General features: G+C 39.4%; 2 protein-coding genes across 3 annotated transcripts in view; both read right to left on the bottom strand.

Moving 5' to 3' along the window:
• Nucleotides 1-11,371, bottom strand: part of smarcd1 (SWI/SNF related BAF chromatin remodeling complex subunit D1) — an 18,253-nt gene extending 6,882 nt beyond the window's left edge. Inside the window, exons 1-10 of the mRNA XM_005729835.1 lie at nt 11,088-11,371; nt 6,506-6,684; nt 6,219-6,261; nt 4,267-4,389; nt 2,757-2,879; nt 2,348-2,464; nt 1,643-1,744; nt 1,395-1,556; nt 813-910; nt 341-476 (exon numbers count right to left, since the gene is read on the bottom strand). Coding sequence (XP_005729892.1) covers nt 341-476; nt 813-910; nt 1,395-1,556; nt 1,643-1,744; nt 2,348-2,464; nt 2,757-2,879; nt 4,267-4,389; nt 6,219-6,261; nt 6,506-6,684; nt 11,088-11,270 — 1,266 coding nt within the window. The 5' untranslated portion in view covers nt 11,271-11,371. The remainder of the gene's footprint in view (nt 1-340; nt 477-812; nt 911-1,394; nt 1,557-1,642; nt 1,745-2,347; nt 2,465-2,756; nt 2,880-4,266; nt 4,390-6,218; nt 6,262-6,505; nt 6,685-11,087) is intronic.
• Nucleotides 11,372-19,811: 8,440 nt separating this feature from the next.
• The window catches only part of asic1b (acid-sensing (proton-gated) ion channel 1b), a 181,318-nt gene continuing 176,258 nt past the window's right edge, over nt 19,812-24,871 (bottom strand). For both annotated transcript variants that reach the window (XM_005729838.1, XM_005729837.2), the window contains 4 exons: nt 23,046-23,137; nt 22,660-22,739; nt 21,966-22,067; nt 19,812-21,269 (listed from right to left, as the gene is read on the bottom strand). In XM_005729838.1, coding sequence (XP_005729895.1) covers nt 21,174-21,269; nt 21,966-22,067; nt 22,660-22,739; nt 23,046-23,137 — 370 coding nt within the window. In that variant the 3' untranslated portion in view covers nt 19,812-21,173. The remainder of the gene's footprint in view (nt 21,270-21,965; nt 22,068-22,659; nt 22,740-23,045; nt 23,138-24,871) is intronic.

Raw genomic sequence — 24,871 nt, forward strand, 5'->3', positions numbered from 1 at the left:
ATATATAAACAGCACATTCCCAGTTTTTTTAATCTTTTTAAATTTGCAAGATCTGCACATTAGAAAAACCTGCTCACTGCTTAGAGAAAAAAAAAAAACATCAAAGAAAAAGAAAAAAAACTTCGCACACTTCTTTTTGAGCGAGTACACTTTTTTCCCTTCACTACAGAAGGAGGTGATTTAGTAGTTAAGTGATCAAAAGGCCACACAAAACTCTAGGAAACGGGAAACACTACTCCCACTCTGAAAACACAGCCCTGTCTAAAACTACCAGGACAAACATAAAACTCAGTAACATCCATAAAAAGAACAGCGAGTGACTGCTGGGTGAGGTATGTACCTTGTTGTCCAGCCCTGCTATTTCCTGCTGGCTGGCTGTGGAGAGAAGGAAGGAGTTCATCTGGGTCTTCAACGTGTCGTCCACCTCCACATCAATGTCATAGCAGGCAGTCTTCTTTTGGTCATTAGGATCCACACTATCAAAACAATAGTTTACTGTGTACAGTATGTTTTTGTTTTTTTACAGTATGTGATTAAATCACATAAGCAACAAGTGATTAAATTATTCAACAACAGCAGCAATCCAAACCTAAAAAGGGTTAAAATTCTCATAGACAGTCTCATAGCTTTTTGAGCATTTAGTGCTTGCTGCTAATTAAGACAAGAAAAATAACTAGAAGAGAAACAATAACTGAGTCAAAGCATGGATCAGTGGACAAAATTCATCAGAACACTTCAGTCCAACAAAAAAATTAGATTTTTTCCCCATTTACTGACATACTGATAATGATTTTTGTAGAATCAAAACATACCTGATCAGATGGTTGATGATGATGGGCTCTGGGGGCATGAGAAGTGCATGCAAGCGCTGTGGGATCTCAGAAAACTTCATTCGCTGAGTCTCAAAGATCTGCAAAATGAAAATATGAAATAAAGAATGTTTAGATAAACATGACTTCACTACTCTGCAGCATCCAGCAGAATACACTGGTTTGTTCACATTAAGAATATGCCTGACAACCACATTTAAATTGCGTTAGAGCTTGATAATGCTTATTATGCACCCTGAAATTCTATCAGTTCAGTAGGAATAAATCATTAACCTTATAAAATCCTATGTTTATCTTGGTAGAGCAGAAAAAGCACCAAGAGACTGGACAGTGACCCAGATGGAGAGAATGTCTCCATAAAAGGATAGATAGAGAGAGGGGAAGGCGAGCTGTTCAACATCCACAGCAGGATCCAGAAAAACTGTGACACCGGTTGCTCTTTCCAGCTACCAGCTAATGTTCATCACATTTAAGAAATGGAGTGGGCCGCCTTTTGGTGAAAATCAAGTAACAAAATGTACCACTTCGACATGTCCGATGTGTGAAAAAAGCAACTGCGCTCACCTGCTGCAAGTATTTGTCACAGTTGATGAACTCCCGCTCATGTGGGTCCTGGAGTTTGTGGGTCTTCACGTACTGCCACAGGGCCTGAATGATGACGGGTCTGGTCTGGGTGTGGATACCCAACATACGGGCCAGTCGGGGGTCCAGCTTGAACTGAGGGGGCTGTGCGGCACACAGAAAGACGAAAAGGTGAGTGAATTCATGAAGAAATGTTTCAAGATCACTCGCTGAAAACAGAGTCTGTTTACCTGGTAATCAAGCATGAGAAGGACGGTGCAACGAACACCCACATCACCTGGCCTCTTCACCTGGAAACCATCGGTCTCCTGGGTTGTCGCAGTCCTATGCCACTGAAGTGATACAAGCAGCATTTAAGGAACAAGTAATTAGTTAAGTCTCCAAGTTAATATTGTTCATTAACATCAGCTGATCTTATTTAAACGCACAGTATTATTCACAACTTCTGATGTTGGAGAAGCAAAACAAGAAAAATAACAAAGGATGCAGTGTCATGAAGTATTGTGAGATCACAGAAGTAGTCTACTTTAAGCGACTTATGCATAAACTATGGTCATGTCCAAGGAAATATATTATTGTGTTGTTTACATTACATTTAGTCACATATATTCACCCTAAATCAGTTCATTCTAATTAAGTAGCTACCATTATCTACCATCAACCTAACTTCACTTCGGAGCAGTTAGTACACTTATACTCGTTGAAACTAAGAATATATTTATAATTCAGTCATTGGTTAGCTCTGTCATGTGTTTGTAACACTCAGTTTAACAGTGTGCTGATACCAGTATTTTAAAACGTATCAGTACAAAAATCTTCCATATTATACTTTAAATTACTCTAAGAACTATAAAAAGATATTCAACAAAAACATGATTAGAAAAGTAATGAACATTGATACTTTCAGATGTGATAAAAAAAAAAACCCATCTTACTTCCACAAGGTGATTATCTGGACCATATAGATCTTTGTCCAGCTCGATCACCAAGGACTTGAAGAATGAGGAGAACTTTCTTTTCTGTTTCGTGGCTTCATACTTTGACACGGCTGTCTGCAAACAAAATTAAATACCACGTTAAGTAAGCTGCCTGTGATATTAGGCTGAAATATTTTTAATGAAAAATTAAAGATAAAGAAATAACACTGAAGCTGTTTAACAGTCTTAGGTCCATGTAACCGAACAAGACCATCATAATCTTAATAGTTTGATGGTAATTTTTGACCCTACTGTGGAAAATAAAAACTACTTTTTACTTTATCCCAATACAGCAAACCAGCTAAGCCATACCTAACTGGGCAGCCACAAATAATTACTATAAACTGAACAAATTTGATAAGCTTACATCTTCCAGCAGACGCCCCTCGACACGTAGCTCCCATGATGCAACTGTGCCCTCTCCATCCTCAGCATCAGGCTTTGCTGGGTTGAAGGTGTTGGAGATAAAAATCCTTAGCTTTCTCTTTTGCTGAAAACAATAATAGAAAAGAAACTTTAAATTTGTGTCTCATCAGTTAATCAACACTGACTTTATAGCTACACTGAGTCTGGACCCATTATAGCCATTTTCTGGACTGCATTATTTTCTCCCTTCATACAAGTAAAATATGTATTTATATATATATAGAGATCTCTATAAATTGTCTATAAAAATATAATATAGTATAAAAACATAAATATCTATAAATTATCGCTATAAATACTTCAGAGTACACACTGACATTAAACTGGACTCTGTTTAAAAGCACCACTGCTCCGTAGGGGAAGGACGAGGGCAGTCCCTTCTCTGAGGCGACTGAGGTCTTTTAACATCTGTTGGACAATGCTCAGGATTTTCTACAAGTCTGTTGTGGCCAGTGTCATCCCCTATGCTGCTGCATGCTGGCACAGCAGGTTGAGGGTCACAGATGCCAACAGACTGAATAAAAGGAAAACTTGGGATGTAGCTGGACTCTCTAAAGGTTGTGTCGGAAAGGCGGATGTTGTCCAAGAAAAGAAAAACGCTGGACAATTTCTCCCACCCACTCCATGACGTGCTCACCTTGCTCCATCTAAAGCACAGTATACGCTGCAATAGTTGCACACCCTTAATATCACATCCTCTACAGAGCAAATTAAAGTTAATATGATAAGAAGGGCACTGCAATGTCAACCATATATATTTAATTTTGGGTAATATACTAGGATATTTATGATTAGAGCTATTTTGTTAGATTTTGTAACTTTGTAATATTTTGAATGATTTAATTTACTTTACTTAGTTACCGTTTTTACTGTCTTGGAGCAACTGTGACCACATAATTTCCTCTGAAATTAATAAAGTATTCTGATTCTGATAGAGGTCCTTTGTAGAGCCCTTTTATGTCCTCTTCCTTTAAAGACACTGAGGTGGCTTTCTTCAGATTAGCTGCTCCTCAAACGGTAGATTTTGGTGTGTGTGTCATATGCTCACATGTGAGGAACATAACAGGGATTATCAGAAGGATTAACAGTAGAGAAAATGTTGAAGCCAAGTATTTAGAGCAGACTGAAACCTTAGCCAAATCAAACATCTAGCTCCATCTGCCTCGTCGGCCACTTGTGGATGAGGTTTGCTTTAATTTATACAAAATATGTGTGTTAACGTCACAATATTCAGAAATCTTTTCATCAAGTGCTACAACAGTCAATAAAACCATTAGGCAGCGTCATCATCTGAACAAATACAGTGTGGTGCAGAAGATCAAGGGAAAGTAAGCAGCAATCTGTAAAATGTAGACATTTGTTCTGACTAACTCTTCACTGACTGACATCACTCTTAAATGACCAGTTAAAGGTAACATGGAACACCTGTGATGAGCTTGACTGAAATATACCTTAATTGGCCTCTTGAGGGCCTCCTGAATGTCCAGCCTCTTGCGCATGATGGTCTGGTCCAGCTTCCTCTCAAAAGCCAGCAGATCCATGTAAGCCTGAGACTCTGGGACCAGTTCCCTGATCTAGGAGACAAAGGATACTAGTGACTACAGGTGTCTTTAGAATAATCTTTAATAATCACTTATTATTGGCCAGGACTGAGATCACGATTATTGAGTATTAGAACTCAAAATCATTTAAATAGACAGTGGATTCATTAAACTTGTAAAAAGAAAACTTTTTATTCAGGCAGATATCCTTGAACTTTAATGATAGTAAAAGAAAAGAAAAAATAGTGAGTGACAATATGTGCTGAAATCAAAAACAAGAATTTGTTTTAACCCTTGGAAGCATCAATCGTAATTGAAATTAAAATCTGTAACCTGTACTTCTTTTTCCATCTGTCAGTCTAAGAAAACCCAGTTTCTCAGTTGTTCATACTCTCCCTGATACCAGTCTGAATGTGTACGTGTCCACAGGGTCTGTGAGCCACAGGTGACCACATATCTGCTGCCTGCTCTGCTAGCTTTACATGCTGGGTCTATTTCTGCTGAAAATGAATCTCAAGCTTGACAGATCAAGAGAAGGAGAGAGAAATCTCTCTTCAGAAAAACCAAGATATTGCAGCAGACATTTTACTATCACACCACTAACTACATTTAAATAAAGTGCAAGAATAGATCAAATACAACAGCCAGCCTTACTTCCATATGGTGTTCTCTTATGAATGCTACTCTGTTCAGCTGTAAAATATATATGAATAAATGAAAAGGATATCACAAGACTGCAACTTTAAATTATAATATCCTATGAGAAAACAATGTTGATGTGCGATTTAATATAAGATTAAAAGGATATAATAGAACTCTTTTCTTGACAAATTTATGATTGACATCCACACACTGGAGAACACCATGAGTGCCTAAAATTGGGGTTCAACGTAACTAATGACCTGATGGCCCAAGGCTCCAAAAAGAGTGTCTCAGGCAAGCTGACTTGCCAGCTCTTGGCCCATTTGAGTCAGCGACATGTCATCAATCATAGTTATAAGTTCACCTCAAAAGCAAACTGGCTGAAGTGAATCTTCACTAACAACTACTTTTTCCCCCTGAAGTCAGTATATTCACATTAGTGGGATCATATGAGGTCAGTACTATAAATCAGTTATTCTTAGCAACTCTGAAAAACAGCAGAAATGCGAGGGCTTGACGGTGAGCGTTTCACTTGGATTTGTGACTTAAAACAGAAATGTGCTGATTATTATATGTATCACATGAAATGGCTCTTATACAGTGCTTTTCTACTCTGAGTACTCATAGCACTTCATACAACTTGCCTCATTCATATTTTCTATGCTTTTTCTACCTAAGTGCTTTCACACACATTCATCGATGAGCAACTTGAGGTTACAATCTTGCCCCGGGACATTTGACATGCAGAGATCGAACCACCAACCTTCCGATTAGTAGCTGACCTAGTCTACCTCCTGAACTACAACCTCCATTTTCATGATACAAGATAAGTAGATCATTTCTTTATCACAGGTGCAGTTTATGTCCACCCTGCAGCCTATTTTCACATTTCACACACAGGGAGACGAAAGACAGGGAGATCAGGTGGAGTGAGAGAAGAAATACTTCTAGAGTTAATAGCGATTTTGTTCATTACTGTCATCACAAAACCTTTGGAGGTCCCCATTTTGCATTGTACAGTGCTAAAATCTTTAGTAAATTGCCCAAGCACTTATAGTTAGCACTCTCTAAATCCCAGCATTTTAACCAGGGCACTTTAAAGACCAACTGTCCTTTGTTTGGAGCCACTTAAATTAAAGTTCACATGGACTGCCAGATGTAGCATAATCAAAGCTGGAATTAATGGATTGTTCATGCACTGTGGTTTGATTAATACTCACCCTCTGAGGTAGAATTTTATCAGCCATCTTCTTCTTCTTTGTGCTGTGAAAATAAATCATCGAAACAATAGGCGTTTGAGTGCAAGTCAGAGCAGTTTTGTGTGTCTTTACAAAAAGACAAGGAAGTCAGTCAAATTCTTCAGTCTGTGGGACACATTTTCCAGGTACCATGTTCATATACACTTGCACACATACAAAGACACAAAAGAATAGTCCCCTAAAGAGAGGGCTGCAATAATTGTGAAAAAAAAAAAAGCATGCTGAGTAGGCAGCGAGTGGGGACTTACTGCTGGTTGCGGTTCTGTTGTTGCTGAACCTGCTGAATCTGTTGAGGAGCCGGCCTCTTACGAGACGGATCCATCACACCTGGCATGCCAGGACGGGACACGGGGCTGTTGCCGTATCCCGGAGGGCCCATAGCTGGTCCCTGAGGGGTCATGCGACTGGAAGGAGGCATGCCTGGTCTCTGCATAGAAAATAAGGCCATGATCACACAAAAAGGCCGTTGAAATTTGTAATTCTTTACATGTAGAACGTGTAGAAAAGATACATTTTGCAGATTTTAAACAAGACACCTTAGCCTTTATTTTAAGGTGTGTTAAGAAATAAATCTGTGGACCAACATGCCTTACAAGTTTTCTATGAATTGTCACAACAAGTATTTGAGGCAAAATTCCATTTTTCTTATGCTCAAGTGATTAGTTTCTGCAGCTACTATACTGGGAACTGATTGGTAATTCCTAATTTTGCCTTTTTGCCTCTCTCTCCTTATCTTTTCTTTCTTATTTCCATTATTTTTACACTAATGTATATGTGTATCTACAGACACACACACACGCACACACGCACACACGCACACACACACACACACACACACACACTAATCCCCAAGCATAAATTCTGGGAGGTGGTTTGTGTAATAATGTATTTGACTTCAGACTGTGTTGGTATGAGGAAAGAACACAACTTGAAATAAACGATAAAAAAAAAAAAATCTTTTACTGCAGCCATCAAATGTGTATAAATTGTTCCTGAATAACTTACAAACAGCAATCCTCTCAAAGGTCCCCGATCGACACATAAATGCTTACAACAATCCAACACTTTCCTACCGACCTTGTGGTCCAAATGGCAAATTGTGCTTCAAGTGGCAATTGAACCCCATAACTATCTGTGACTATGTAGCCCTGGCCCCACCCATGCACACAAAAATTGAACGTTTGCAGCTACAGTGGCAGAGACGCAGTTCACGGGTGTAGCAATAAAACAACTCTGAGCCTTGCTTATTAAAAAAAAAAAAGAGGGAAAAAAGGAAGAAAAAAAATCTGTTTCAGGTGAAAATAACATCTGAGCTGTTGTGTAGCTAATTCTCAAAAGTGAAAAATGCACAAATTAGGATCAATGTTTGTGAAGACTTGAAGACAAAAGCACATCAAAGTTTTCTACCGTTCCATTTCAGTCCTTATTGATCCGAGAATACATTTGTAGTGTTTTAAATAAAATGCAAAACTGACACAGTGGGAAAACGTCAATGTAAATTTGCAAACAAAACATTTGCAGCACATCTGCTGATGTAAATATATTCTAGAAAATTACAAATCCCACAACACACAAAAAACTCAACACTACCACTCTGAGACACAGCCCACATACTTTTATATCTGATGCTTCATATTAGCAGTATCAGCAAATTTATGCATGCCTTTCATTAAAGTAAATAGACAAAAATCACCACAGCCAACTCACCAAACCATGTGCTAAGAACTCAAACAGGCGACTTCTTGTATTTGACTGCATGAATGCAGGCGAGAGCAGCAGATAAGTGACAAATCACTGATAGCAGCTTTTCCTCCAGCAGTCAGTCCAACAAATGTGACAGATGAAGGCAAAACACACTCTCTCTTCATCGCATGGTGAACAGTGAAAGAGAGGAAGAGTGAAGGACATTGACTTCTCAACAATACAGGCCAGATGAATGGGCTCTGCCTTTTCCACAGTGTGGTGTAGGCAGATTGGGGAAACATGCCGATCATTTAGTACTTTTTACACTATACATCAGCGCAACCTTGGCTTGCCTGAGAACAAGTGGAAATCTGCAGTATTCAGAGTATGAAGTCTCTTTTGACTATGGTGTGAAAGGCTGCCAAGGACGTTGGAAGGGAAAAAAATATGTGACAACCATTTACTGAGCTGTCTTTCTGGTTGGTAGTAGCTAAGAAGCAAACACTTCAGCTGTGGATCAGTGATAAATGACTCATCTTTATGTCTTGATTTTAATACAATTCTCTTATCTTAAGACACAACATATTAGCTGGAGATGACTCAATCCAATGCAATATCGGGGGAATAAACCCAGGACTACAGATCAGGATATGAAAATTTATACTCTGATACTAAATATGAATGCAAGAGCATACATGGGATAATAAGACCAAGAAACCAAAGAGTTCTGATCAAATATCATAGTAACGGAGCATGCACGAAGTATATTGCGGGAGCACACAATCAGCTTTAATGTCCATTCATTTGAAAACATTTAGGATCGGAAGTCCTGATTACTGAAAATGTTTGCTTATTGGTCATTTTCTTGAGACCCCACTGTGCAGAACGACGTGCTGCAGGATGTGAAAGCAAATGAAAGATTTCCATTTCTTCAGCCAAAGGGAGCTCACCTTTAAATCTCAGCAGTCACTCATGGACCTTGATTCTGTTACATAAGAACTAGAAGGAGAATTTGGCAGCATCTTCTGCCTTGCAGTTAAACTTCTGAAATGATCAGTATCTCCATATTAATATAGTGTGGGATTTCAAGATAGAAAATGAGCTGCTGTCATTTTAACTGCTTAAACATTTTTTCTTTCATTTTCTGTGCATCTGTGAGCTGTGCATCTCTATATGTATTAAAGGGAGGTTTTTAAAAATTATATTCCAGGGATTTCCACCCTCGACATACAGAAATATTCGGCAACCTAATCAACATCACCGTCTGGAGTTGAAACAAGTTGGTCTTTATCAAACTATTTTGTGGTTCAGAGTCAGGCAACTGTGAAGGTGCACTTTGCATTCACCTTCACAGTTCCCCATATTCATTCTTCTCCCATTACAGTCAGAGTCGGTCATATTAGCCTCAAAACTATTTTACAATATTTTAGGGAAAATTGCAATTATATTTACAACAATACAGGGGGAAAAAACAACGTTGTATTGGTGACTGTAGCTTGCAAGCAGCAACATTTAATAGTGCAAACAAAGTGAAGGACGTTTTCCAAGCTGCCGTCACTGATACCGCTGACTGACATAAGACAGGCTGGTAAATAAATTACAGTATTACCAAGGCAACCAGAGCCTGAAACATCCACTTTAGACCAAACGCAAGCAACACAGCAAATGTGGATGGGATTCTGGAAATGTTTGATCTGACAGGAAGTACACTAAAAATTTTGTTTTTTTTCTTCTCCCCGAGACCAAAACATCAAGTTTCCTAACTAATATAATCAAATGAGTATGAGGACCCACCTATGCAAAAGTGATATAAATCAAAATATTATCACAATATCTTGAAATACACAAATCTTAAAGCAAACAAACAAGATAACTAGTGGCTGAGAGTGAATGCACCACGGTTTTATTGTGTATTCATTGTGACAATTTGTAGAAATTGCCTCCTTTGGACATCTGTTTAATGCTATCTATTTTACTGCATAATTACTCTGAGTATATCTGCAATTTAGGGGATCATAGACTACTGTTAAATAGTGTTTAATATGTGTGTATCACCTGCAGGTCCGTAAGTACATTTTCGACTATTTCGACAAGTGTTTGCGAGGCAACTTTCCCCTTTCTGAGACAGACAAACAACAAACCAGTTACTGTATATCCAGTTTGTTGATGCTATACTGGCAAATAAGATTACGTTTACCAGTGCTGCTGGTGGACAATGTTAATGTGTTTTCAAATCAATTCTGCACTGTGTAAATGTTAATAGATAGTGTAAATTATTATATTTCAAATGTGAGAAACGACTGCAGATTAATCTTGTAATTATTATTATTATTATTAATTGCGACCAATCGACTAACCGCTGTAATCTGATTTGAAGATCAGAAAATATCAGCTTATAAGACTCAAAATTAACAACTAAACATCCTTCCAGCAGTTTAGATGTGTAGTGAGTTCATGCTGAGATCCCAGCGTTTCTTGGTACTTGGTGTACTTTGCGGCAGACCAGTGGGCTCACTAAACATAGACTTTAAAAGTTGTAAACACCAACTTCGACGAGACAAACTGCACCAGCTAAACACAGAGTGAAGTCTGCTACTGACTGGCACCTCTCCTTAATCATCGTTTCTGTATGTTGTAAATTTACATTGACACAAACTAATATTGATGCAGCCGATTCATTCAAAACTAGGCTCGACTTATAACAACTTCTGAGTTCAAACCGAGCCTGAACTTCACAAACTACAACTCCTAAAACTTAAGGGATGGTTTAATTGTTAGGTTTACCAACTACACGGTGCACATTTTGGGTCTTTTTGATAAGAAAACTGGTCGAAATACAGTTAACAGTTAGCAGGGTTAGCAGGCTAAGCTAACTGGATGCTGCGATTAGCTAGCTAACCTTAATGTTAGCGGGCGGGAGGGTTAGCAAATTCAAACAACAAACAAACTCTGATGGTCATCCTGAGCGACTGGTGAAATATTTCAAGTACATCACCAATTTTGAACCGGGCTGCTAGCTAGTATGAGCTGTGGCCTACGCTGGTGAAGGGGGTTAATGCTAGCCACTAGGGACAAAGCAAGCGGAGCGAGGCTTTGTTCTAGCGGACTCGCTAACGCGTCAGCAGCAAAGATAGAGCGATATCTTACCGGGTACCCAGGCCCGGGCATCGGTGAGCGGTACATGTGGTTCTGCGCGGCAGCTGATGGTCCCATTCTTCCAGAAGGTGTTCCTGGTCCCATGCCTGGTCCTGCACCCGGTACCGGTGGTCCAGGTCCCATTGCTCCACCACCACCCGTCGGTGCCGACTGAAACCCCCCTCTGGCCGCCATCTCCTCTCTGAATGTCGCCGCCGGTGTAGGCGCGGAGCTACCGCGAGAGCGAGAACGAGTGTTGGGATGGACGTCACAGGTTCAAGACGCCCCCCTCTGTTTGTTGGTGCTACTGCAGCAAAATTAGGGCTGGTGACGATGATGGCGGAATAGGTCCTCGTTAAACGTTCCAAAAGTGCAGTGAATATATTCCATTACAGGAAAAAGTTCTTTAAAAAATACTAGTTATGTAAAAGTTTCTAACTATAAACATAAACATGTGCTTAAGATATTAAGAGTACTCACTTCAGTTGTGCTATTACGCAAAATATTTTTTTTTAATGTTACATCTGTTAGAGTATAATTACTTAAAAAGCAGGATACGATTGACCAGGATATTAATGTTGTAGATGGATAGTTTTTTTGCTACAACATGCTACAATTAATTGATATTTTAGTTAGGTAATGTGGTAATTCATTTTTAATTAATAAATTTAAAATCATCCACAAAGCCATTGGCAGTGCACAAAAGAGGTGAAGATGAGAGTGTAGCCAGGGTGGAGTGTGTGGAGACAAGTATCAGAGTGATTCGTGACAGAAGGATAGCAGCATGAGCCAATGGGAAAGCTTTTAAAATTCTCAGGTAGCTCAGGTAGCAGAGCAGGTCAGCCACTAATCAGAAGGTCGGTGGTTTGATCCCAGGTTGCCTCCTGGCTGCATGCCAAATATCCTTGGGCAAGATACTAACCCCATGTTTGCCTACTGGTGGTGGTCAGAGGGGCTGGTGGTGCCAGTGTCCAGCAGCCTCGCCTCTGTCAGTGCGCCCCAGGGCAGCTGTGGCTACAACGTAGCTTGCCATTGCCTGTGTGTGTGAATGGGTGGATGACTGAATGTAGTGTAAAGCGCTTTGGGGTCCTTAGGGACTGAGTAAAGCACTATACAAATGCAGGCCATTTACCATTTTAGGAGAGACAGCTCAGGTTGAGACAAAGTTAGAGAGGCAAAGCTGTCATATGCAGAGGAAGGATAGTGGATAAATTGGACAAATAATGTTAAAGAAGGTGCTGCCAGGCACCTGTTCATCAAGGCCTTGGACTGTCTATGTGCACTCTGCCTGTTTTTTTGACCTCAGCAAGTTAATCTAGATTTTTGACTGACCTCTTTGTGTTTATCTTGTTAGCCTTCCTTGTGTTTTGCTTTGGTACTGACCGTACTAAGCTGCAAGTTTGTTTTACAGTCATGTAAAAGTGAAAGTTTTTACAGGTCTAAATACAGACATTAAAAACTAAATGCATCCTGTGACTCGATAGCTTTTAGATCTTTTTGCAGCAATAACTTAACAACATATTGTTTTGGAGAAAACTTGTCTTTAGAATTCTGCTTAAGTTCATTTAGACTTGCAGGCATTCTTTATGCACAGTTCCCACCACAGCATTTCAGTTGGATGTCTAAACTTCGACTAGCCTATTGCAGCAGCTTGAGTCTTTTCTTTTTCAGCCATTGTAGATTTGTTGGTGATCCAGTATCATTGTCCTTTTGGACAATGATTTCAACCAAACTTCAGCTGTTGAACAGATGACCTCACATCTGGCTCTAAAACACTTTGGTTCATGCTCGACTCAGTAACTCCAAGGCCCGTAAGTTTGTGCTTTGACGGTTGATGTGAGGTGTGTGAGCTGATACCCCGTGTTTGGTTTTTGCCAACGCAGTGTTGTGTATTATGGCCAGACAGCTCCACTTTGAACTTGTATGTCTAAAGGACATTGCTCCAGAAGTCATAATGCTTGCTCAGCCGCAAGTTTGCAATCCTAAGCCATGCTGCTATGTTTTTAGAGAGAAGAAGCGACTGTCTCCTTCCAGTCCTTCCAACCAAAATATAATTTTTCAGTCTTTATCTAGTTACACTGCCATGAAGTAGGAAATATCTAATAAGTATCTCATGTTTTTGTGTTTTTTGAAATTTTCTAAGCACTGCACAATGTGATCTTTGGGTGACTTTGCTGGGATGTCCAATCCTGCGAAGATTCTGGGATAGTGTAAACACACACCTAAATGCTCCAGACCAGCAACCTGCCACAACCTCTGCTTTTATGGAGGTGCTCACAATTGGTGATGATTTGTTGATTATCAATACCTGGCTGCCACTTTCCTTTTTAATTCCTGGCTGCTAATATAATTTTAATGGAAACATTAAGCGTGTACTCATTTTTCACAGGAGTGCATAGACTCCTGTGAAAAATGTTCTTTTTCACAGAACTGTACCTGTCTGCCTCTGGCTCTGTAATTTGGCTCTATTTTTCTTTCACCGTAATTATCTCGAGTCCAAAGTGACACTTTAAAAAAAAAATTTCCCCTCTAAATTAAAGTGCATATGAAATGATTGATAAATATAGGTGCTTGAAAAGATAAACCTTGTGTGCCATTTTTGTACTTTGGCACTTGTTTAAAAGTAATTACTTTAACTTAATTTCACTGAACATGAAGGGAAATCACAGCCTTTTTTAAATTAAGAAAGGTTATAAATGAAATAAAACTAAATCCAAAAACATTATTGTGTTTGTGTGTTGCTCCCCCATTTTATTCTTTAATTAAACAAGTGCTAACTTGAAGTAGGAAGCACAAGAAAAAATAGCATAAGTCAGTATCTGACAAGTAATCTTGAAATGAAAATGAAATGAAGATAATGAAACTGTTAATTAACTAAATTAACAGTGGAGCATTGGCACCTTTTATCATAATCTGATTGCATTTTCTTCTTTCAATCTTTGATAAATTATTGGCAATACGGGCTCAGTGACTATGAAAATTAGCCTTTTGCTTATCTCTCTTTTTTCAGAACTGTAATTAAAATTCATTGTCCCTCTAACCAAATGAATAAACGTAATTATATTCAGCGTCTGATATCTCTCCAGGCTGACTGGTGACTAAAAACCAGTTCTATGGATGCAATGTGCAGCAAACCAAAACAAACAACTTTGTCTGGGTTTGTAAAAGTTAAACAAAGGTTAACACTGTCTTGTTTGGTATGCCATCCAGTCAATCTGTCTGCCAGGGACTGCAAAATGGATTAAAACCAAACAAAACAGCATGTGAGGCCCTCGTAGAGAGACATTTGGAAGGAATATCCTGTCGTGACTGAGTGGTAGCCATTAAAAGGAAATGCTAGATGCTTTCAAAATAATGCAGTAAGGAGTTTTTATTTATTAGTTAACGTCATCATTCATCATGCAAAGGGCAGTAGACTGCAATAAGAGAAGTACTTAGTGTGACCATCCAGGAATTTCAAAATGCTTTTCTATGATCTTGGAGAACTTGCTGATGTTCTTTGGTGGTCTCAAGACATATCAAGCTGATACTGCTGTGAAGTTGAAGATGGCTCTTTATCCTTTTGTCCATCATCCTACCAATTTCATTAAATGACTGACGCAAAAAATGAAACATTTTAAGATTTTAACATTTCCTTTTTTGTGCAGAATAACTAATGAAAAATCTAAAACTGTTTTGGTACATCATTACTGGCCTGGAAACAAATCAGTATGGACTATTAATCTTAAAATATTCAAGGACAAGACAGCAATAGTGTCCTTCACCACTGGGCCTCCCAAGTCTGACCTCAGAGTAGTTGACACAAGTGTCGTTGGCTCTGAAGCAGTGTAATGACAGTGGGCCTTTGGGTGAAGCAGGAAACATCTTGGGCTAGGCAGAAAAGAAAAATATGGCACATCACATCATGCCTTTAATGTGGGAGAAAAACAGATGTAATTTTAAGATATTTCTTAGGAAACTATTTTCAAATGTTTTTCAATGTCTTTTTCTGTGGACTAAATTCATCAGGCACAAATGAGTTAGAGTGGCTGGGTTTGAACCTCGGATAAAAGCATTGTGCTTTGAGTTTGTATGTTCTGAGGTCAGATTTTTCCTACCATCAAAAATAAATGAAATCTCTCAGAAATGTGCCCTTCACCAATGCTATTGGCCCTCTGTGACTTCCCACTGCTCTTAATATGGGGATCAATAAAGATGTTCTGAGTAACGTTGCCAAAAATGGCCTAAGAAATCCAAGACCAGAAACTCAGGTAGGTTAGATAAGTCTCTATAAAAAGGCCTTTATTTTACAAGGTTTAAGAGATTAAAAATACACCAATGTGTGCCAGCTTACACCTTGTTCAGGTGTAGAGATACAAAGATACAAATCTATCCATATCCTTTTTATGTGAGGGGTCTTTACACTTGACCTATTGAGTGTCAACTATAAGATTACAAATGAATAAAGGGTAAAAAGAGTGACGCATGTGGCGGTAATCACTAGGCTTGACTACAAAGTCTCTAAAAAATAAACAAACATAGCTAAAAAAAGTTGAACCCGCAGTCATGTTTGTTTGAATTTTCACTCTCGAACAGAGTTAAAAAAAATCCTGAAAAAACATCAGACACCACATTTTCTTTCATCGTAGGGTTTTATAAATTAGTAAATCGACTCCTTCCTTGTTTATTAGGTGATTAAATCACAACTGCAGAGACCTCATACTGGATGGTTTTTGAACTGAAACATGACATTCTTTGAATGCATTTTTTAGCATGTTTCATCAAAAGACATGGCCAGTATGAGGCTGCTGTACCTCTGAAGTGGTTTCTGTTTTGACAAGTAAACAACCAGTCAGAACCTTTAACGCACTGGATGTCAGCTGCTGAATCAAACACGTTCTTGTTTCCAGACTTTGATGTTATTGCACTTCCGCCCCAATTAGTATGGAGCTACAACAGTACAAAACATGGCAGCCCATCTGTTTGCATAGCCTGTCTGTGTTTGACTGGAGAGGAGTTGTGTGAGTGCAAACCAGAAAGGAGGGGGGATACATTATGATTTTTTTGGAACAAGGTGAAGAAAAATCCTCATTTATGGGACTCAGAAGCACCACATTGTGCTTCAAATATTCAAGGGGGTTTTACCTTCTGTGTGGGTAAGATAGCAGCTGATTAGGTTTATCCTTTAGAGGAGAGAGCAACTTTGATACTGAACAACAGAACAGGGGGTTAAACTTTTAACAGATGAATAGGCAAATCAGATGTACCGAGTCTGGAATCTTTGAGTGGTGAGAAACCTGACTGCATGGCAATTATTAATCCTCTTAACGAGCTGAATGTAAAGTGAAGCCCAGAGGAGCCGGCCGCGGCCTTATCTATGACAAACGGCTGAGCATCCTAATTGCACTGAGAGATCTGACAGGATAAATTTATACCAGAAACGTGACTCATCTGACGTGCAGGCAGGAGTGAGAGGATGAAACAAGTGGGAGTGCCAGCCCTTCTTTAAAAATTCATTTATTTCTGTACAGTATAGATCCAGAAATATAAAGCAGTTCACGGCACATGAATCACAAGTTCACAAGTGGCTGTATTTTAGGGCAATAAGGGTTAACTTTACCAGCAGCTTTCTGCAAATAAAGTATATTGCAATAAAATAGAAATACCCAAACCAAGGTCACTTTTTTCATGCAATGCTGTTATTCTTTATATTTCTATTGGGCAGAAGTATTCAGAACATCTACCTTAATAAAAGTAATACAACAGAGTGCTAGAATACTATTCATACATGACGTCGAGGGAATTTACAGCCTTGGCAGAGGTATGTGGACTGCTTTTGTTGATTGAAATTATAATTTATTTCTCAAATACAATAAAACAGAAGTCTAAGGCAGTACCCAATTTAAGTACAAACCTGTGTATCATCATTTAATATAATATTTTAATAAGTGGACTTCTCCTTTTAGCCACTCGTGGTGAGTGGTTTCATAAGGTCTGTGCATAACATTTCACACTGTGAACAAGAAACCTGTGACAGTTTTACAGTGGTTAACACCATATCAGAGTAACAAAATTATCAAGTAAATAAATAGCTACGTATCAACAGTAACATTGTGCCTAGAATCTGCCAGAGCCAGTCACTATCTCTTCTTTTACCACTGGGAATACTTTGGACTTTAATTTCCACACCTGTTCCAAGTGTTCCTTCAACCTCTCCTACGTCATGCTTTGTCTTAGCTTGGATTGCCACATGAATCACAACTGCTGTCTTCTGTTCCCCCTCAACCAAAACTGTGTCTGGTTGGCTGGCCAGCAGCTGTCTGTCTGTCTGGAACATGAAATCCCAAAGGACCTTAGCCCTGTTGTTCTCAGCCACTTTCAAAGGTGTTTCCTACTGGGAATTGGGGACTTCTAATCCATGTGGCGCAGATGTTGCTGTACACTATTCCGGCTGCTCGGCTATGCCTCTCAGTAGGTGCTGTCCCAGCTTGAATCTTACATTCTGCTACTGTGTGTTGGATTGTCTGCCTGTCACTTAGGTCCTCTGAGCCTGGTGTTTCTTACAGCTTGATCTTGTACTGCCCCAGTCAGAGGATCTGTGCTGTCCTTTCGGTCACCTGTTTTCAGCCACTGTGTTTTTCTTAATGTAAGCCACTTGGTTTTCTAAGATATTTCCTTCTCCTCTTGCTCATCACCATCCGTCTTCAGCTGCCTAAGGCGCTCTGGTAGCAGTTCATCTTGGGGAGTCATCTTCCTGATGCATTTGTGAATGCTCCTTGTTTCATCCTGGATCATGGCTGTGATGCTTACTAATCCTCACACTCCCTTGCTTCATTGCTCACAAAGTCTCAGGGTGCTGGCCTTGGTCGGACCCCTGCTTTGTGAGGAGTTTTGTGTCTTGACATTAGTGGCATCTCTCTCCTCAGGTGGCCATCTTATTATTGTGTACAAGCAGGATGAGTTTAGGACCCAGTGATTTTTAGTGTGTGTTTGTTTCATAAATGACAAAAGACAGCACGCCACATTGTGAAGCAGGAGTGTCATCTCCTTATTGATGGAGATGATAAGATGTGATAACGGGATTAAGCGGAAATTACCTCAGATTTAAAAAGATCTTGTGCGCGAGTGCATGTTCTGTGATATCAGAAGGCGAGATTAAACTGTCAGCTGTGGGTGAAAACATAAGCACAACAAGTCTCATTAAAATATAAGAACAAACAATAAAGGTTCCCTGCAAGAAAGCCGCCTGTACAGTAAATCACATCCAGCTGGTGATTATATGAGGGAGTTAAAGCCGTTTAAGAAGGACAGACAGTTTGGGGTAGATTCCATTATAGGAGCAACTCTTATATACTGTCCACAGATTGGCTGTGTGTCAACCAACAAGGTGAAAGCAAGGAGGGAGCCATCATCTCAGATATTTCCACTTGCAAGTAAATGAGGGCACAAAGCCAGATGATTTAACCTCATTCATGGAGAAAAGAAGCCAAGATTTCAAACAACGCAGGAAATTAAACAATTAAACCACCAGATTGCAGGAAACTCTTGCTAATCCAGAATTTTTGGAAAGATTTTCAGTTTCTGAACTCCCGCAGATATTACCACCTCCCACACAGCCCCCACCTGCTTTGCCCTGGAGGCTTATCAGGATGCAGCAAGCATCTTCTGCAGGATTTCTGTCACTGGCAGGCAGTGCTCCTGTATTCTGACCCTCCCCGCAATCTACTGATTCACAGGCTGTTGCTCACACAAAGACACAAATGCCAGCAGGAAATGAGCATCTTTTTTCTTAAAAAAACAAACTTGTTTGATTAATTTGTCTTGTTGGCAGGGCTAACAAAAAACAATAAAACCATCAGGGATAAAAGACAAAATCATGTTTCAGACATTTAAAACAAGAAAAAAAATGTCATCATATATTGTAGGTGATACGAGCTTTAACACTTGTATATTAATGTGTGGTTACCAGCTGAGGTTTCTACTCTGAATAATAGAAAAAAATGAGTGCTTGCTCTCATTCGATGAACAATGCTGATATGCGGTTCTGCACTTAAAGAAATCATGAAAAAATTATAAAGCAAAAGTAAACTTCTCGTCCTCGACTAACCCCTGACGTCTCGTAGCAGTGGACCGAGCAGCCAAATGAGTACAGGACATGATTTCTGAGGCAGACCGTGGTTTAGGTGGTACTGGGCTCTAATATTCACAGAGTCATGCATCACCAAGCTGCTTTTCTAATATAACTGTGGCAGTTGGCAGCACCAGATGTACAGTAGAATACTGCTGGCTGACTGACAATCTTGATAAAACTTGTATCGGCTGTGCAGGATATTTCTCATCCATCCTTTTGTCATACAGCAGCTGAATCTGTAATCATATTTCAAGAGTACTGTGCTCCAAAATACCAGTGTTGTGGCTTGAAGCTGTTAAAATGCAGCACAAATGAATGGCTGCCGTAGATAAGCAATATCAGTCTTGCCCCCAAACTCTTTCATAATGCTGATTTAATTCCAAGAAAAATGTTGTATGAAGCAAAACACAAGATAACATGTCGATTGGGGAAATAGAGATAGCAAAATGCCTTGGATGGAGTGCAGAATGCTTAATCAGATTTTCTAAGTGCAGCTCATGATTAAAAAATGAACATTTAAACAGTAACTACAGCTGGAAAATACACTGCTTTGTTTCTGTTTGCCTGTTCAAGCAAAGGAACAAAGAAACAACTAAATTCAGTGAAGAAAACAAACAATTTTCCAAAACGATATCTGCATTTTATTTATGCTTTGATAACTAAATAGACCAGGCTATTACCTGGAAAATGGAGACAGGAAAATCAGGCGCTGCTGAGTGTTTTATATGAAAGAAAGAAACAATCAAAAACAGTCGAATCAACACGATATTAATAATATGACAATATATCAAGAAGAATAGTACGTTTTCTTTTACATCACCTCTACATACTGGCGGTATTGTGCTTTGATAAGACTTTTGCAACTAACACAGATACAGAAAAAAAAATGTAACAACCCCACACAAGGATTTTAGCAATCAATCATTAGGAAACAAAACAAAGAAACAAAGAACAGAAAAACCCTTCTCACTTCATCCCGTGGTCACATGTGAAAATGAAAAAGAAGTGAAAGAATGAAAAAACAAAACAAAATCATAAGAAATGAAATTAGGTGCAGCTCATCCATTTGTGCAATCAACAAAACACTCAACATACCTAATGTTGCAACACTGTCCCTTCACACACACAAACGCACACAGGAATATATGGCATGTATCATTGTCATGTTTCTGTAAATGAGGCAGACTTGGTAAATATAATGATTAAATGTATATAAGTCTATATATTAAAAAAAAATCAATCAAAATTAGAAATGATATGAAAAAAAACATGCACTGGACAAATACAAGCATGCATTTACACGATGAGACCTGAAATCTTCACCAGTACATTAAATGGTAGATGATGCACCTCTACCACCGTCGCCACCTCCACTTACATCGCAACCCCCTGAAAGTATTTCCTGCACACGCAACTACACTCATTGTGAACAAAGATACATTCGCAAACAAAGTACACAGAGTCCAGCGGTTGTTTTATGAAGCACTGCAACAGTTCTAGATGTTGCTACATGTGGAGTAAGCAGTATGAATATTCGTCACACTAGCAAGCCGGTGTTGTGTGAAACCATCATGTGTTGCTGTGCTATATAAAGGCATGGGGGCTCTTTTTTCTGATCTACTGTCTATGGTGAGATAACTGTACATTTTCCCTTATTTATTTCTTTATTTTTTTGTCTTTTGAAAGAGAGGTCCATGTTGGCAAGGTTTCTCCATGAGCATCCTTTTCGGCAGTAATCCAGAGGAAAAACACAGAAGAGTGCTGCATGAAATGTTCTCCGGAAAAATTACAGATTTTTTTTTTTTTTTAAACATTTAGGACTTCCTCTGACAAATTCTTTGTCACGATTGATTCGTCCATTTTCCTCAGTTTTCATGTAAAAAGTGCATCTGTTAGATTAGTATCAGTTCCTCGCCCTCCCTGCGTTGGACAGTTGTCGTTGTATGGTGGCTTTGGTTGCATAACACGCACTTTCACCTGGGTTCTGCTCAGCAAGTGAAGTCTTCAAAGTTACCCTGGCCTGGATGATGAGGTAGCATATTGCCAGGATACGTTGATGGTGTACGCAGGTTCTCACAAGGAGCCTGAGAGAGAAATGGGATGAGAGAGGCAGACAGTCAAAAGGCAGGTAAGAGAAATGATCAGCAGAAGATATAGCATTGAGATCGAAGGAGCATAAATGTGCAAGAAAACCCAAATAAAAAGCTCATAAACACTTTCACAGGAAAACATGACATGAGCAACAATTCGGGCTGAGATGAGCGAGGAAATAAATTCTTCAGGAATACTTTGAAAAATGCTGAAAATAATGGTGAACAGAAAAGGAGAGGACTACAAAGTGAAGATCAGTTGTGGAGAATATCTTTCCCTTCTCTGTCTGAGGTCTGACTTACAATTAAAGTGAACTGGCTTCATTTACACTTGGAAATAAGTGAGCTGTCACACCTTCCAAAGCTTTAATTCCGGCCTGTCCCTGCTGGTGCTGTCCCCCAGCTTTGATTAAATTCCAGCCACTTTCCGCTCTCCTACTTCTCCCTCTCAATTTTCTCCCCCTCTCATCCCAATCACTTTTTCACTCTCTACCGTGTCTCTCAAGTCCCCCCACCCAAACTTCCTCCATCTCTATCTCTTCTCTCTCATTTGCTCGTCTTCCTACCACCACCCCACCACCTCCTTGATCTCGACTCCAGTTGAGAGCAGTGAAGACAAAGCAGAGAGTGTGCCCCTGTCAACGCAATGCCGTCTGACACAGTGAAAGTACTTAACAGCACACTACTGACATGGTGTTTCACATCATCCAGGCTCAGCACAGCTCCCCGGTCATTGTTTTTGCGGCCTTTGTGTTTCTTCTTCATGCACCGGCACACCTTGTATTTGATCACCTGAAAATAGACGAGCACACCTGTTACCAAAAAGTACTTTCTTTTTGCTTCTGGTGAGCAACCAAGTGTTCTGTTTTTGGTTCATCATAGTTCAAACCCACATACTTGACTGGAATAGAAATGTGATTTATTTTATGTATCTATAAATATGCTTGCGCGGTGACCCTGCACATGAGCAGTAGCTGCTTTGCTCTGCCCATCTCTCTCTCTCACACACATTTCTAATCAAGGACTAACAGACACACACATAAAAACACTTAGTACTTCAGTTGTAAGAGAAGGGAGGGAGGAAGTGTGGAGCACAGAGTTACTCTAATGAGAGTGGACATAGACATCCTGACTAATCTAAAATATAATACATCCAAAATGTTAATGTATTCAGCGTTGCTACTGCTAAGATGTGAGTGCCGTGCAGAAATGCAGAAATGGGCTGCAGGGTTGTGAGGGACAGAGCGTTCGTCATGCTCGCTAAAACACGTCCTTGTGCGCATGGTAACACTGTGTGAAAAATGAAATTTTGCCAGCAAGTCATTCTATTTTGCTGGAGTAGCACAGATGACCATAAAAACACAATAGATATTCATTTTTTTACCTCATATAGATAGTCAATGAGTTCAAGAATGGTGAGGATGCTGGCCCCAATGAAGAGACCCATCTGACCACCAATATCACCTGCAAAGAAAAATAAGGAAGCAAAACTTGTACCTGAATACATTCACGAAACACAGGTCAGCTTTCACACACACTTTGCGTCTTTTTTTACATCTAAAAGGTGAGAAATGTAACAGCAAATATAGACGTTTGCAAATATGCAGTTAAAAAGATTAAAGAGACACTTTTGTGTCTCTTCTGGGACCTGAACACCTCATAAAAAATGCAAGCACTTGCACTACTGTCATTTTAGATACAAAGCAACTGTCATGCTGCATACTGCACATTATCTCTTCCTAAGAAAACACTTGACAGCCATTTCCTTACCCAGAAGGCCTGCCAATTCATAGGCTTTCTTTTGTTCGATGGTTTCGTAGTTCAGCGCTTCAAAGTAGATATCCAAAACCAGAATGTTATCACTGTTAACAGAAAGGGAAGCAGGCAGTTTTAATTCACATATTTAAAACTAACAGTTTACATTTCAAACACGTTTCTATCAGTGCGTCTTCAGGCAGAGGAGGTGATTGGTGAGTCTGCCACTTCCTGCAGATAACAGAGAAGATGCGTCAAGTTGAGCAAATAACCTGTCACCACTTACTAATTTCCCCTATGTGGGTCTGCCCATTGAGGAATACAAGGGAAATGATGGTAGCTGTTTGATTTCATACTGTGTTAAAGTCTAAAACTCAGGACTTCAGCATAAAGAAGAAGAAAGGGGATTAGTTTAAAGGCCCAGGGCAAGACAGACTATTATTGTAATTCTTAAATATCCTCTCTCTGGGTGAAGTCAGACTTTACACCTCACTGGGGTTGGGATCAAAACCACAGCTTGACTTTGTAGTTTTCCTTTTTTGGTACATGATTTTCAGTTTTATATCTTAAAATACAAGTCCTGCATTATAAGACAAGTGATAAGCTGCCAGTCCTAAGATCAACTCTGCTGAAGCCAAGGGCTCATTTTAAATGACTCGATGCAAATTGTAGCTGGTAACATGGTGATAATGTGGAGAACATTTTAAAATTGCGTGAGATCTTATACTTCAGGTCACTCTGACGGCACTGACTTCTTTTTTTAAAGCCCATCAGCAGTACACACAATGAGAAACAGTCATCAAACACTTTGAGGTCAGTGGGTCTCAGCGTTTATTCACCTGCACACTGATAATTACAAATCAACAATGGCTGTGTTCCATTAAGTGTCCCTGAAAGCCAGCATGTGCAATAAAACGAGCCTAGACCTGGCTCACTCAAATTAATCACAGCCTTCAAGTACAAATGTCACAAAAAATCATTTTAATGAAGGTAAAACAAAATATCATGTTATTAAATATGAATGAGTTGGAGTTTTTCAGCCCAGCAGGTTTTTGACTCTGGATGAATTTCAAAAGCATCCATCAACTTCTGGAAGCTGTGGGAACTCTGTTCTTTCTGTCAGCTCTTGCCAACATTTTACAGTAGAGTGGATGTAATCTGCTGTTCCCCCGTTGGAAACTAGTAAACTATGTGGGCCTTTATAAGAGGATGGTCAAGGTGGCTGATGTAACCCATGAGATTTTGATATGTGAATTGGCAAATTGGATATGTCATGCCCACGGCCGTGGGATTTTTTTTAATGCTTGGTTGTGCTTTTAAATTATCTGATTTATGATTGACATAAAAACTCTTTCTGAAATGTGAATTAAACCTTCAGACAGCCAGCCAACCATCACTGAGGTTGGGCTAAAGCACTGTAACATTGACACTGCAGCACGAGTACTCACACTTAGCCACTTCAAATTTTTACTAATTACTTTTACTAAATAAATGTAATTATTTACCTTTATGTTTCAGTTTCAGCTGCACACAACACACCTCCCTCAATAGTTTATCCATTTCTTCTGTCCGTTCAGACTGCTCTGGTAAATCCTAATTTGTTCTAAATTTTAACTTTAACTTTTGTGCAATTATGTCTAAAATTTGGTGGAACGGTAACATTGTCCTCAACTCCTCAGATGACCTCCCAGACGAGGCGGCGCACTTACCACTAAACCACCGAGCCCCCAGTATCATGTAGAAACAATACTAAATCAATTGTCCTGCAATAACAGTGAAAATATTAATATTTGGATTGTCCAAAATCAACAAATAACCTCACCATGCAACACATGTAGATA

Source organism: Pundamilia nyererei, unplaced genomic scaffold (genome assembly GCF_000239375.1).
Source record: "Pundamilia nyererei isolate P.nyererei 1_Seehausen unplaced genomic scaffold, PunNye1.0 scaffold00034, whole genome shotgun sequence".
Lineage (NCBI taxonomy): Eukaryota > Metazoa > Chordata > Actinopteri > Cichliformes > Cichlidae > Pundamilia > Pundamilia nyererei.